The following is a 12,314-nucleotide window of genomic DNA, read 5'->3' as shown; positions in this document are numbered from 1 at the left end:
CCTGCCTGGCTGACTCAAAAATTAAATTTACTTAAATGTCTACTTTAAACGTCTAAGGTATAGGAAACATCTTTAAGTGTGCAATACAGAACAAATGTTTAATCTGATTCTCCACCAAAAAAGACATAATATTTTCTAAGTAGAGGAAAAAACTATTAATTGAACATTAAAAATTTTAAAAATATTTCAAATAACTGATTAAGAATTTACTGCATACACAAAACAACTGTTTAACAATTTTACTAATAATGCACTATGCGATAGACATAATTTCATTCCTCCGATTGTGTGGTATGTTTTGGGGCATCCAAATTTTCATTGATCTTGAAGAAAATAGGCATTGATGATGTAAATAGAATATTAAAATAATTTATCTTTGCCTTCAAAATTTTCTGCTATATTTACATTACACACTGCACACAGAAAAAACTGAAAATAATCCAAATGTCTCACAAAAGGTATATACCATACATCAGAATACTATACAGAGTTTTTAAAAAAAAATCAACTAGATCTACATTGTTAACATAAACAAATCTTCAAAATAACGTTTGAGTGAAAAACGAAAGTTGTAGAATACATTCAAGAGTACGAGATCAATTGTGCAAAGTTTAAAAACACATGAGGGACTACACAGTATTTATGGATACATACATACGCAGAGAAGGTATAAAAGCATGTACAGAAATAATACACATCAACTTCAGAATAGTGGTTACCTACAGGGAGGATGGAGAATGGATAGAATGAGATGGGTACAAAGGGGGCTTTAACTCTATCCACAATGTTCAACATTACAAAAAGATTAGAGGCAAATATGGTATAATGTTAACATTGTTAAATTTGGTGGTGTTACACAGACATTCATTAGATTATTCTTCGTACTTTTCGATTTTGAAATCTTTCATAATAAAAATGAAAACATTCACAGAATAAAGAAAAGGTTGAATCACTGCTGCCATTTCCAGATTAAATAATTAGGCATGGTAAAGCACAACACAGGTTTTCTTTTCCCAAATAAGACAATAAATATTAACAGAAAACATTACAAAATTGGCAATGTACACTTTTGTAAAGTATCCATTGATTATTATAATAAAAATATACAACAATTATAGAACAGGATTTAAATGCTTCCACTCCAAAAATCCTTTGCCTGAGTCAAAGGATCTAACTTTACACCACGAACAGGCTTTCCTCGATTTTAAAGGTACCCCTTTGAATTTTCTTCTATGCCATTTCCTTTAAATGTGATTGAGAATAAAAGGCTTAGTGTACAGGATATAGAAGAGACCTGGCTAACTGTAGTTAAATAAGATTAATGAATACATAGTATTCTAATATAACCTAAGAGCAGCTCAATTCAAAGATAAATTACTGCCAGTACAAAAACTTTCACTTTCCAGTTTGAAACTTTTAACCTGCAAGGAAAATACATATGGTCTGTAACTCTGTTTACCAAACATTTTTTTCTGGTCAGGAAAGATTTCCCATCTTTGTCAGATTAATACTTCCTTGATCACAGATGAAGTCTTTCAAATTAAAGATAAACAACTACTTGCCTGTTGTTTCTGATATGCAGTGTTTGGATTTATCTTTGATTCCAAGAGCAGTGATCCTGAAAGATACAAAATAATATTTCTAAGTTTCAATTTACAAAACCCTGAATAAAAAATCAGAATCCACATTAAAAAAACAAAACAATTACCAAACCAAAAAAACATATTCTCTTCACCCAACTAGACATTTGAAGTAATCAACTGTATTCGAATTAACATTTTTCTCTCCAGATCCAGGCTTCACATTTAATTTAGAACCTATCATCCTATCCCCATACACACTTAAAGGAAAAAATCCATCTAAGATCAGCATTCAGACCAAGAATATAAGGAGACTAGGTGACTATTAAAGTTTTATTGAAATGAAAGTTTTACGGTCTAAATGACCACCACTTGAAGCCAAACTCTTTTTAACAAAGTTATTTTATTGTTATTTCCAGATTGACAAATAAAACAAATTGCAAAGGACCACAACAGGGATCTAAGTACTTAGTACACAAATTACAGAACTGCATTTATCCTTTTTGCTTAAGAACACAAGGAAGGATATCTCATGTAGAAATAAAGGTCCATGACTTTTTAAAGTAAAAGGGAAAGTGCAAGAGTACAAATATCTCAAGAATAAATCTAAGATTGTTATTTTTCTACTGTCTGCACATATCAGTCGCTCAAAATGAGGCATTCAGATTACAATGAGAAAAATGTTTTAACTACGGCTCTACATTTTATAATTTAAAAATTCCTCACATATGACTCCTACAATAAATCAACGAACAGAAGTTTACAATCAGCTTTGGTGTCCTAACTTGTTTAGGGTGTAAAGTATCCACTTTTTCACAGCACTCTCTACAAAAACAGCCTGGAGGGATCCCAGAGTAGAGATGTGTATGTGCTTGTGCGTGCACGTATCGTGGCAACAGTCCGCAACAGACCCAGAAAGAGATGGCTTTTGGTATTCCCCAGCACCTGTCGACTGTGGCAACAGGGGCTCGTTGGTAACAACGGTTAAAGAAAAAAAAACTGAGAAAGAAAAGTTTCACTAAATCTTTTGTACTGGACATACAATGGATAAGAAAATAAAAGATCAACAGAGGCGATCAGCTCCGTAGGACCAGCAGATCACTAACTTGTCTCTCATTACCTCCTCCCTTATCACTTCCCCTCTTCAAAAGAGGACTGACTGGAGAGGAAGGGGTCAAATCCTTAATAGGGCTAAGAGGCGGGGGAACGGAGAATCGGCGTCGGACTGAGGAGCTTTCCAGGCAAAGTAGTTTGTTTTTACCGTACAGAAGTGCAGGCACAAAACCAACGCGCTGTCCCAAAAGGTGGCAGTAACAGTACTCGGCCCAGGGCCTAAACCCCAGGGCTGTGCCCAAACCGGAGGCACTGTCCCCTAGCCTACCGTTCCAATAACCTTACCGTCGGACTCTGCCCGAACCAGGAGCGACATTCCCTTGAGCTCCTCCACATAAGTGGAGGAGACGTGCCCGGTGCCTCGATCGTCCCATTGCCGGTCTTCGTTCAGGGTATAGACCTTCACTCGCCGTCGCGTATCCGACATGGTGGCTGCTATCCTCACCGCTCCAGCCGCCGCCTCCTCGCTCACCTCGTCCGCGCCCCTCACTCCTGAGAGACGGTAGCGGCGGTGGCGGCAGCGGCGGCGGCGGCTCCGGAGAGGCCCGAGTTCACCATGGCTATCAAGGTTCAGCCGCGGGAATGAGCAACGAGAGCCACCGAGACCTCTCCGCCCACAACCGCGGTTACCTCTTACTTCACCCCCGCACACACCCACCCTCCCCTCCCTTCTTCGCCCAGAGCTCGTTCGGTCTCCCGCCGCCGCCGCCGCCGCCGCCGCCGCCGCCGCCGCCGCCGCGGTAACTACTACAGGTCCGCCATCTTGAAACCCGATTCTCTCTGCCTTTCTCTTCCTCCTCCAGCAGGATCGCACGGGCTGTCCTAGCAGGGGCTACGGCGGCCGACGAGTCCAACGCGCGGCGCCCTCACTTCTACATGCACTTCCCGGCCCAGTTGTGCTTGGCGTTCTCGCGATGCGGGGTGCTGGACTTTGGTGGGAGGGCCTAAGGGCGACTTCCTCCTCTCTCGGCCCCGCCTGCTGGCGCGGGATCTCGGCCAAGTGGGCGGTTCTCGCGAGCCCCCGTCCGCAGGTGCCGCGAGACTCCTCTGTGTGCTGGCTGCAGCAGCTGAGGGGTGGCTCCGGCTTCGTGAGTTGTCTGGCGGCGCTCGGCGTGCGATGACGGGTGAGACCCAGCTCTGAGGAAAAAGCAAAGCCACCCTGGGAGGTACGCATCCTTGGACAGGACTAACCCTGTGCAAAAAGGAAGGAAATGTGCTCGTATTCCTTAACAGAAGCTCACACTCTCAGCCTATGTGAGAAAAATAATTTTAAACCTGTTTCTGTGAAGACGTAGGAACTTTGAGCCCTTTCAAGCGACCCGAGCCCACTGAAGCTCGTTATGGAGTCTGTTACAGTTAAGCCTCTCCTCAGGCAGTGTTCTTTGGATCTTCAGGCGATTATAACGTCGTAAAAAAGTGTGTTGACAGTTTCCTATTTCCCGCCAGAGCGTTTCACCGTTAGGCTTTTGGTAGCTGGCCATTGAAAAGCATACTTTCCGTTTCATGAAAATACACTGCCCTTCCCGTGTTTGTAACCTCGGAAAATAAGTCTTCAGATACGTTTAGGGAAGTGGCGGGAAGCCACCTTCCTATCACCTCTAAGAGCACTCTTTTGATATTTTTCAGTTTATCTGGCGGGTATTTCTTGCGTTATCTATCGGGAGGTCTTCGGCGCTGAATAAGCGAGCGAGGAATTCTCTCGGCATTCACGTTGTCAGACGTAGCCCGGTGGACACAGGGCGAGCACTGGGCAGTGGTTGGTTTCATTCCCGGTTCGATCTTGGTAGAATCCTTTTATTTGTTCTTTAAGACACCCTCAGCTTGTTCAGCCGCCAGTTCTTTACATCCGTTAGCCTGAAAGATGAAAACCAGGCGAGATGCACACGTTGACCCTGCAGCGCATCTTGGGAGTTGTAGTCATTACCTATCAATGGTCTGGTCAAAACGTGGTTATGTTTTGACCAGATGTTGTGCGTGGACACCTTTCAGCGGTGCACATAACGTGAGATAATGTCTTACACAGAGCAGATGCATGATAAAAATAGATTCTAATTTAAAATTCTGGATAGGTAGGAGTTTTTAATCTAAAGAGGACCTCAGAAAATGTATTTGAATTAAGTAGTTATAAAATACATAACAATAGAGCCCATTAATTGATATAACTGATGTGGACAAAGTGCATTTTGAGCCCAGAGAAATGTAGCATTTCTATCCGGGATCAGAGAAAGCTTCAGATAGATAACTTCTGAGCCTGATGTCAGAGGATCTCTGAGTGGGAGTTTGGTTTGCAAAGGTTTTTGAGGCTGAGGGGACAGGCTGAACGAAGTCATAATGTGTTACTGACCTAAAAGAACTTATATGTGAGTTAAAGGAATGGAAACTATACAGAAGTCACTTTAACACTATACATGTTAAGAGGTTAATATCCTACAAATAGATCTAACTCTGGACATAATTGTGAAATAAGATGGGTCATTTCCTGTATTTATTCAATCATTCAATAAATGTTTGTTGAGCATATACTGTGTGCTAGGCACAGTTCTATATGGTGAATAAAATAGAAAAAGACCCTTTTCTCGTGGAGCTTACATTCTAGTGTAGGGAGGCAATAAACAAATATATGCCAGGTACTCATAAATATTATGACCAAAAATAGAGTAGAAAAAGGTTAGAGATTGAGTTTGGGAAGTATAATGATGTTTATTGAGGAAGTCCTCTATAAGAGAGGCAGTCAGCCAGCCATTTCCGCAGGGGAAGAGAGAGCTAGGAAGCAGGAACAGCAAGTACAAAGGCCTTGAGACTGCAGCCTGCTGAGTGAGTGAGAGGGAAAGCCTCTCTCACACTCACTCACACTCAGGAAACCAGTGTGATTGAAGTGGAGTGAGAAACAGGGAAAATGGTGAGAAATAAGGTTGAGAGTGGGGGAAAGGCTATTTTGAAGAGCCTTGGGTTTTACTTTGAATGAGTTGCAAATCTGTTGGAGAGTTTTGAACTAAGGAGTGAAATGATCTGACTAAGGTTTCAAAACATCCCTCCCATCTTTTCTTCAGTATCTCTTCTGGTATATCCCCTAAGATCTGGTGACCCAGAGAAAAAGAGAACAGAGTTAAACTCCTAGGACTCATCTCTCCCTGTTGCTGGATCCTCAGGCACACGTTCTTCCTTGTTTTTTTCCTTCTGCGAGGCCACAGCCATTACTCTCAATCTATTCTACTGCAATCGACCCATCTCTAACATTTGTAGGGATGGATATTTGCAAGGTTCAGGACAAGTATACAAATGCAAGACCATATACTGTAAGTCTAAATTTTTTCTTGAGGAAGATTAGCCCTGAGGTAACATCTGCTGCCAATCCTCCTCTTTTTGCTGAGGAAGACTGGCCCTGAGCTAACATCCCATCCATGCCCATCTTCCTCTACTTTATATGTGGGATGCCTACCACAGCATGGCTTGACAAGTGGTGCCATGTCAGTACCCGGGATCCGAACTGGTGGACCCCGGGCCACCGAGAAGCAGAACGTGCGCACTTAACCGCTGCGCCACCAGGCCCGCCCCCGTAAGTCTAAATATTTAATAGTTAGTCAAGTTAACAAACTTGACTAGTTAAGTTAGTTAATAGTCAAGCTAACAAACTGTTAAATAAAACATATTTTCTTCTCTTACCTTTGATATACCTTGACAAATATATTTTCATAATGACCTGGAAGCCAGATTCAAATCTAGAGTTCTTGAGCTCCTCAGAGTTCCAGAGTCTCTCTCTGGTCCCTGAAGCCCTTAGCCTGCCTTCCTTTTCTTCTTACACCTCAGCTCTGTCCTGCACTTTGATAGCCCTTATGTGCACACATGGAATACCCCAGCCTCCTGTCCAAGCCCTGTCTACAGTCCCTGAATGTAGTTATCCCTTGGCCACTCCACATGAGGACAGAACTTGAGAAGAGGACTGTGCAGACCCTGGAAGCAGGGGATTCCAGAGTGCCCAGAGCGTGGTCTAGAAAGGGGAGACTGGGTTCCAGGTGGACATGTCCCTTGGTTCCATGGGCTTATCACCTCAAGGAGAGAAGTACAGACAGAGGACCCTCTAAAACACAGGGCCCAAGTTGGGTCTGAGGGCGGTACTGCACTGCAACAATGTGTTTTCCAAGCAAAAGTTCTTTTCTTCAGGCCGTCATCAAAGTTCACTCCAAGAGTTCGTGTGTGTGTGTGTGTGTGTGTGTGTGTGTATAATTACATTATTACCTTTTTAAAAAACACAAATAATGGAGTACTGTGCATGCTGTTGTACAGTTGTATACCAGTTTATTTAAACCATCTATTTATGTATATATGTGTCATTTCCAGTGGTTTGCAATTTCAAACAATAAATGATTATACAGAAGTTATTTCATGTGTGCGAATATATTTGTAGGTTAAATTCCTGGAGCAGGGTTTTGCAGTCTTCGCATCACTAACATTTTGGACTGGATAATTCTTCATTGTGAGAGGCTGTCCTGTGCATCACAGGATGTTTTGCAGCATCCCTGGCTTCTACCCATCAGAATACTACCAATCAGCCTTTAGTATTGCATCCCCTCTGCCAGTTGTGACAACCAAAATTATCTCCCATCATTGCCAAATGTCACTTGAGGGCACATTACATTTTTTTTAATTTAAATTTTTTATTTATTTATTATTTTTTTGAGGAAGATTAGCCCTGAGCTAACATCTGCCGCCAATCTTCTTTTTGCTGAGGAAGACTGGCCCTGAGCTAAGATCTCTGTCCATCTTCCTCTACTTTGTATGTGGGACGCCTCCCACAGCATGGCTTGATAAGCAGTGCGTAGGTCTGTACCTGCGATCGGAACTGGTGAACCCTGGGCCATCTAAATGGAACATGCAAACTTAACTGCTGTGCTGCGCTGGCCCTCACGTTACACTTTTTTTTTTTTTTTTGAGGAAGCTCAGCCCTGAGCTAACATCTGCCAGTCCTCCTCTTTTTGCTGAGGAAGACTGGCCCTGAGCTAACATCTGTGCCTGTCTTCCTCTACTTTATGTGTGGGATGCCTGCCACAGCATGGCTTGCCAAACGGTGCCATGTCCGCACCCAGGATCCGAACCGGCAAACCCCAGGCTGCCGAAACGGAACGTGTGCACTTAACTGCTGTGCCTCCAGGCCAGCCCCCACATTACACTTTTTAATTCTTGAGAATTTAAAAAAATATATTGTTAACATCTACATGGTGAACTGGGTTCTCAGTCTAATTGACTCATGTCCTCAAAATGTGAGGCTTTCTGTTTTTACCTTTCCCAATTCTGTTAGATATTTGTATGAAAGAAACTTTATAAACTTTTTTTTGTATATTCACTCATTTTTTCCTTATGGTGATTAATCTTTAAGGCTTCTCTATTTAAATAAACCACTAAAACTGATAACCTGTATCCTCTTCAGCTACATGCCTATTTCTTTTCCTTTTTATAGCCAAACTGTTCAAGGGTTGAAGTTGTTTATACTCCCTTCATTTCCTCACCTTCTACTCATTTCTATGTTGAACCCATTCTGGTTTCCAGCAACCCCCAGCCCTTACCAAGAAGCTCTTGATAAACTCAATAAAGACTTCTATGTTGATAATGCCAATGGACGTTTTACTTGATATAAGTTAAAATAGACACCTTGACCACTTCCTTCTAGGAACACTATTCACTTTACTTTCTTGACAAATAACTGTTGCCTTTCCTCCCAGCTCTTTGATTACTGCTTCTTTGTGTTATTTGCTGTCTCATCCTCTATCCAACCATTAAATACCAGGAGTTCCTCAAAGGCTCAGTCTTAGTTTTTCTTCTTCTCACTCTAGACTCTTTCCCTAAGTGATTTCAACTACATCCCTTGCTTCAGTTTCATTTATATGTAGATGATTCATGAATTTATATCTCCAGCCTAGACCTTCTTTCAGAGCTCCGGACTACTATATCCACATGCTTATAGAACACCTGAAATGGCTCAAAGGTAGCTCAAGTTCAGCATGCCCCGAACTGAACTCAATCTTTTTCTCTTCCTTCGCATTCGGTTCTCTTCTGTGTTCTCTATTTCAGTGAATAGCAAGTTATTCAAGTCAGCGACCTGGATGTCATCCAGTTTGGCTATAAAAAGGAAAAGAAATAGGCATGTAGCTGAAGAGGATACAGGTTATCAGTTTTAGTGGTTTATTTAAATAGAGAAGCCTTAAAGATTAATCACCATAAGGAAAAAATGAGTGAATATACAAAAAAAAGTTTATAAAGTTTCTTTGTTTTGTTTTAAACTTGTATTTATTGAGAACTTGACATGTGCTAGCCATTGTTTTAAGTGCTTTGGGTGTCTTTTTTTTTTTTAACTTACAACCACCCATATCGAGTCATCACCAAGTTCTGTTGATCCATCCACTTCTCTTCATTTCCAGCAGCACCATCTTCTTCCCAGCTACCATTATCTCTATCCGCACTACAGAGTGCCTGTAGGGAAGCATGGTATTTGACCCCGTAATCTCAATCATCCCTCCTACCCCATACCCCTTCCCCATTCTTTGAAATGGACAATTTATGAACAGTTTTTAAGCCTCCTACCTCACCGTTCCAACAAAATTATTGCTCTAAATTTTCTCATAGAGAAGTTCTGGGGCTACCACTGTCTTTAACCAGAACCACTGCAATATAGTCTCCTGCTAGGCTCTTTGAATTTACTTGAACAGTTCATTACCCCTCTTCCCCCAATCTCTTCTCCACTGTACAACCAGATGATCACGCTAAGCTGGAAATTTGATCATGTTGTCAGTCACCATTTCCTCTTGTGTCCTACTCCTTTATGTTGCTAAAAATCTTTCAATAGTTGGAATCCTTTATATGATTGATAAGGCCCTCTTGGTCCTGCCTCTGCCTATCTCTCCACCTACATCTTAGAACCCACATAACAGAGGCTGGCCCTGTGGCCGAGTGGTTAAGTTCATGCGCTCTGTGTTGGCAGCCCAGGGTTTCTCCAGTTCTGATCCTGGACGTGGACATGGCATTGCTCATCAGGCCATGGTGAAGTGGCGTACCACATAGCACAACCAGAGGCACTCATAACTAGAATATACAACTATTTACTGGGGTGCTTTGGGCAGAAGAAGAAGGGACAAAAAAAAAAGATTGGCAACAGTTGTTAGGTGCCAATCTTTAAAAAAAAAAAAAGCCCAAATACAGTTGGCCCTTGGTATCACGGGTTCCACATATATGTTTATGATCTGTGGTTAGTTGAATCCATGGCTGTGGAACCGCCAGATGCAGAGGGCCAACCAGGGGACTTGAGCATGGGTGGATTTTGGTATCCTCTGGAGGTCCTGGAACCAATCGCCTGTGGATACCGAGGGACTACTGTACTCTTCTTCCAGACCCTCATGCCCCTGCTTGCCGTAGTGTCTTTGTACAGGTGTTCTTTTTGTTTGAACTTTCTTCCTTCCAATCATCTCCTTGAGATGTCGCCACACTTATCACTTCCGTAATGTAGCCTTCCCTGACTCCCCTAACTAGTTCAAATCCCCTTAGAATGTTACAAGTAACAAAAAAATGAAATTAGTTTAAATGATAAAAAGAATTTATTGGATCATGTGATTGGAAAGTCTGGAGATAAGTTGAACCTCAGGGTTGATTTGGTTGAGTGACTCAACAGTATCAGTAAGAACTTGATTTCTTTCTGCCTCTGAATTCTATTTTCTGCTCTGTCAAATTCATCCTAAGCCTGACTCCTTTTGTATCTTAAGGTGGTAACCAAGAGTTCCCAAGGGTACATAGTTCTTAATCCACATCAAAAGAGAGTTTCTTCACATATCCCTAGTTGCATTGTGATTAGACTAACGTAGGTCACATGCCCACTCCTGAACCTCAAGTTTTGTCAGGGAATGTTAAGCACTGATTGGCTGAGGCAAATCAGGGTCTATCCTTGGAGCTGGGGTTGGGGTTAATCCCACCCAAATCCCGTGGATGTTACACTATGTGATATGGGTAAAATTGATACTAGGAAGACAACCAGAGTATCCATTTTATCTTCCTATTACAGATTCTTATAGCACCATGCACCCCTCCATTGCAGGATTTGTCATACTTGTAGCTTTATTTGTGTGATTTCTGATTTAATAACTGTCTACATCTAGATGAAAAATTTCCATTAGTCTAGGGAGCTGTGTTTTTTCTCACCATTGTATTTCCAGGTGTGGAACATAGTAGGTGTGGAACATAGGGTGTGGAACATAGTAGGTATGGAACATAGGGTGTGGAACATAGTAGGTATTCAATAACTATTGAAAGATTGAAGTTTGCTTTAGAAGTTTACTACTCAATTTTACAATCCCCCTGGCAGGTAATTTAATAACTACCCCATCAGCTCATTGAGATTAGACTACATCTTTGAAAGCTCCAGGCTGGTATCACTAATTTCTATCTCCAAGTAGTCAATTCTTGACACATCACTGCATGCTATTTGTGAAACAAATTTGAGCATATTATATTCTTTTAACGTCTTTCAATAGTTTCTGATTTCTTGTAGTATAAATTTCTTTAGGTGGCATACAAAGCTCCTCTGGTTTGGCCCCTACCAAACTCTGGCTCTCTACTCTCAAGAGCAAGGCTATAGACTGCTGACATTTCCTGGGGTGATTTTTTTTCAATCATAGCCCCTCCACCATTCCTTACCAAATGTTTTTAGAGGTCTTTTCTCTGGGGGAGTCTAGTTTCTCTAAGTACTCCCCCATATCCTGCTTGGGTTAAGGCAGGGAAGGAGGCTAAAGGCCCAACCAACTGTTTGATATTCAGGCTTTCACTTAATCCCTGCTTTTAACTCTGCTTCATAATCTCCTACCATCTACTGTGACAAAAGTCTCCAGGTCAAGTCTCTCTCATTTTAGGAAATAAATCTCAGTCTCCTGAGGTGGTGGTGGCAATGTTATAAGAGTATGTATGGGTATGAGTGTGTGTGTGGAAGGGGATGGTAGTCCTTTGGTTATGTGGGATTGAGGGGTGGACCCAGGCTTATAGCTCCTCTCTATATAGACTTTCACCCTGCCCTCACATTCTCACCCCTGATCCTTTCTGGTTTTATGTGGAGATAATTAGTTCTCTTTTCTTCTCTGATTACCTCTGTGGTCATTTAGGTTGTAGCTTCCTCTACTCTGCTAAGTCCACTATTGCTCTTCTATCTGCTTGTCATGCAACTGACATTTGTTAAAATCTCTTTTGTCTGCTATTGTCTCTTTTATTTCGTTGGCCCTTTGGACTCTATACTTTTTAAAAAATGTATTTAACTGTCAAAGAGATGGGATGCTTGTGTGTGGTTAATTCTCCCTATTTAACCAAGGTATTCTAATATGTTTTTATCGGTTTTTCATTTTAGTTCTCTAATCCACTTGGAATTTTTTGTATATATGAAGTAGGGTGCTAATTTATGGAGAGCCAGTTATCAATATCATTCATAGATGAAATAATTTGAAATGCTATTTTAATCATATTCTTTACTGAATTCACACACACACATACACACATATACATATATATATCTGGATTTGAATCTGAATTCACTACTCAGTTTCCATTGTTTTATTTGGCCAACTCTAGTATGACAATTTAAAAAGAATTTTTTTT

The 12,314-nt window shown here is 41.4% G+C and overlaps 1 protein-coding gene and 1 long non-coding RNA gene across 9 annotated transcripts in view; one reads left to right on the top strand and one right to left on the bottom strand.

The window, feature by feature from the left end:
- PPP4R3B (protein phosphatase 4 regulatory subunit 3B) overlaps window positions 1–7,064 on the bottom strand; it is a 67,415-nt gene extending 60,351 nt beyond the window's left edge. For both annotated transcript variants that reach the window (XM_023619652.2, XM_023619655.2), the window contains exons 1-2: window positions 2,979–7,064; window positions 1,563–1,618 (exon numbers count right to left, since the gene is read on the bottom strand). In XM_023619652.2, the coding sequence (XP_023475420.1) occupies window positions 1,563–1,618; window positions 2,979–3,120 (198 nt within the window). In that variant the 5' untranslated portion in view covers window positions 3,121–7,064. The remainder of the gene's footprint in view (window positions 1–1,562; window positions 1,619–2,978) is intronic.
- Window positions 3,546–12,314, top strand: part of LOC138917691 (uncharacterized) — a 389,144-nt gene continuing 380,375 nt past the window's right edge. For 6 of the 7 annotated variants that reach the window (XR_011426072.1, XR_011426071.1, XR_011426069.1 and 3 more), the window contains exon 1: window positions 3,546–3,859. This is a non-coding gene — a long non-coding RNA (uncharacterized lncRNA). The remainder of the gene's footprint in view (window positions 3,860–12,314) is intronic. The other variant, XR_011426067.1, reaches the window with a different exon arrangement.

This window comes from Equus caballus, chromosome 15 (assembly GCF_041296265.1).
Source record: "Equus caballus isolate H_3958 breed thoroughbred chromosome 15, TB-T2T, whole genome shotgun sequence".
NCBI lineage: Eukaryota > Metazoa > Chordata > Mammalia > Perissodactyla > Equidae > Equus > Equus caballus.
Note: the sequence above shows the minus strand (reverse complement) of the source record. Positions and strands in the feature narration are given on the sequence as shown.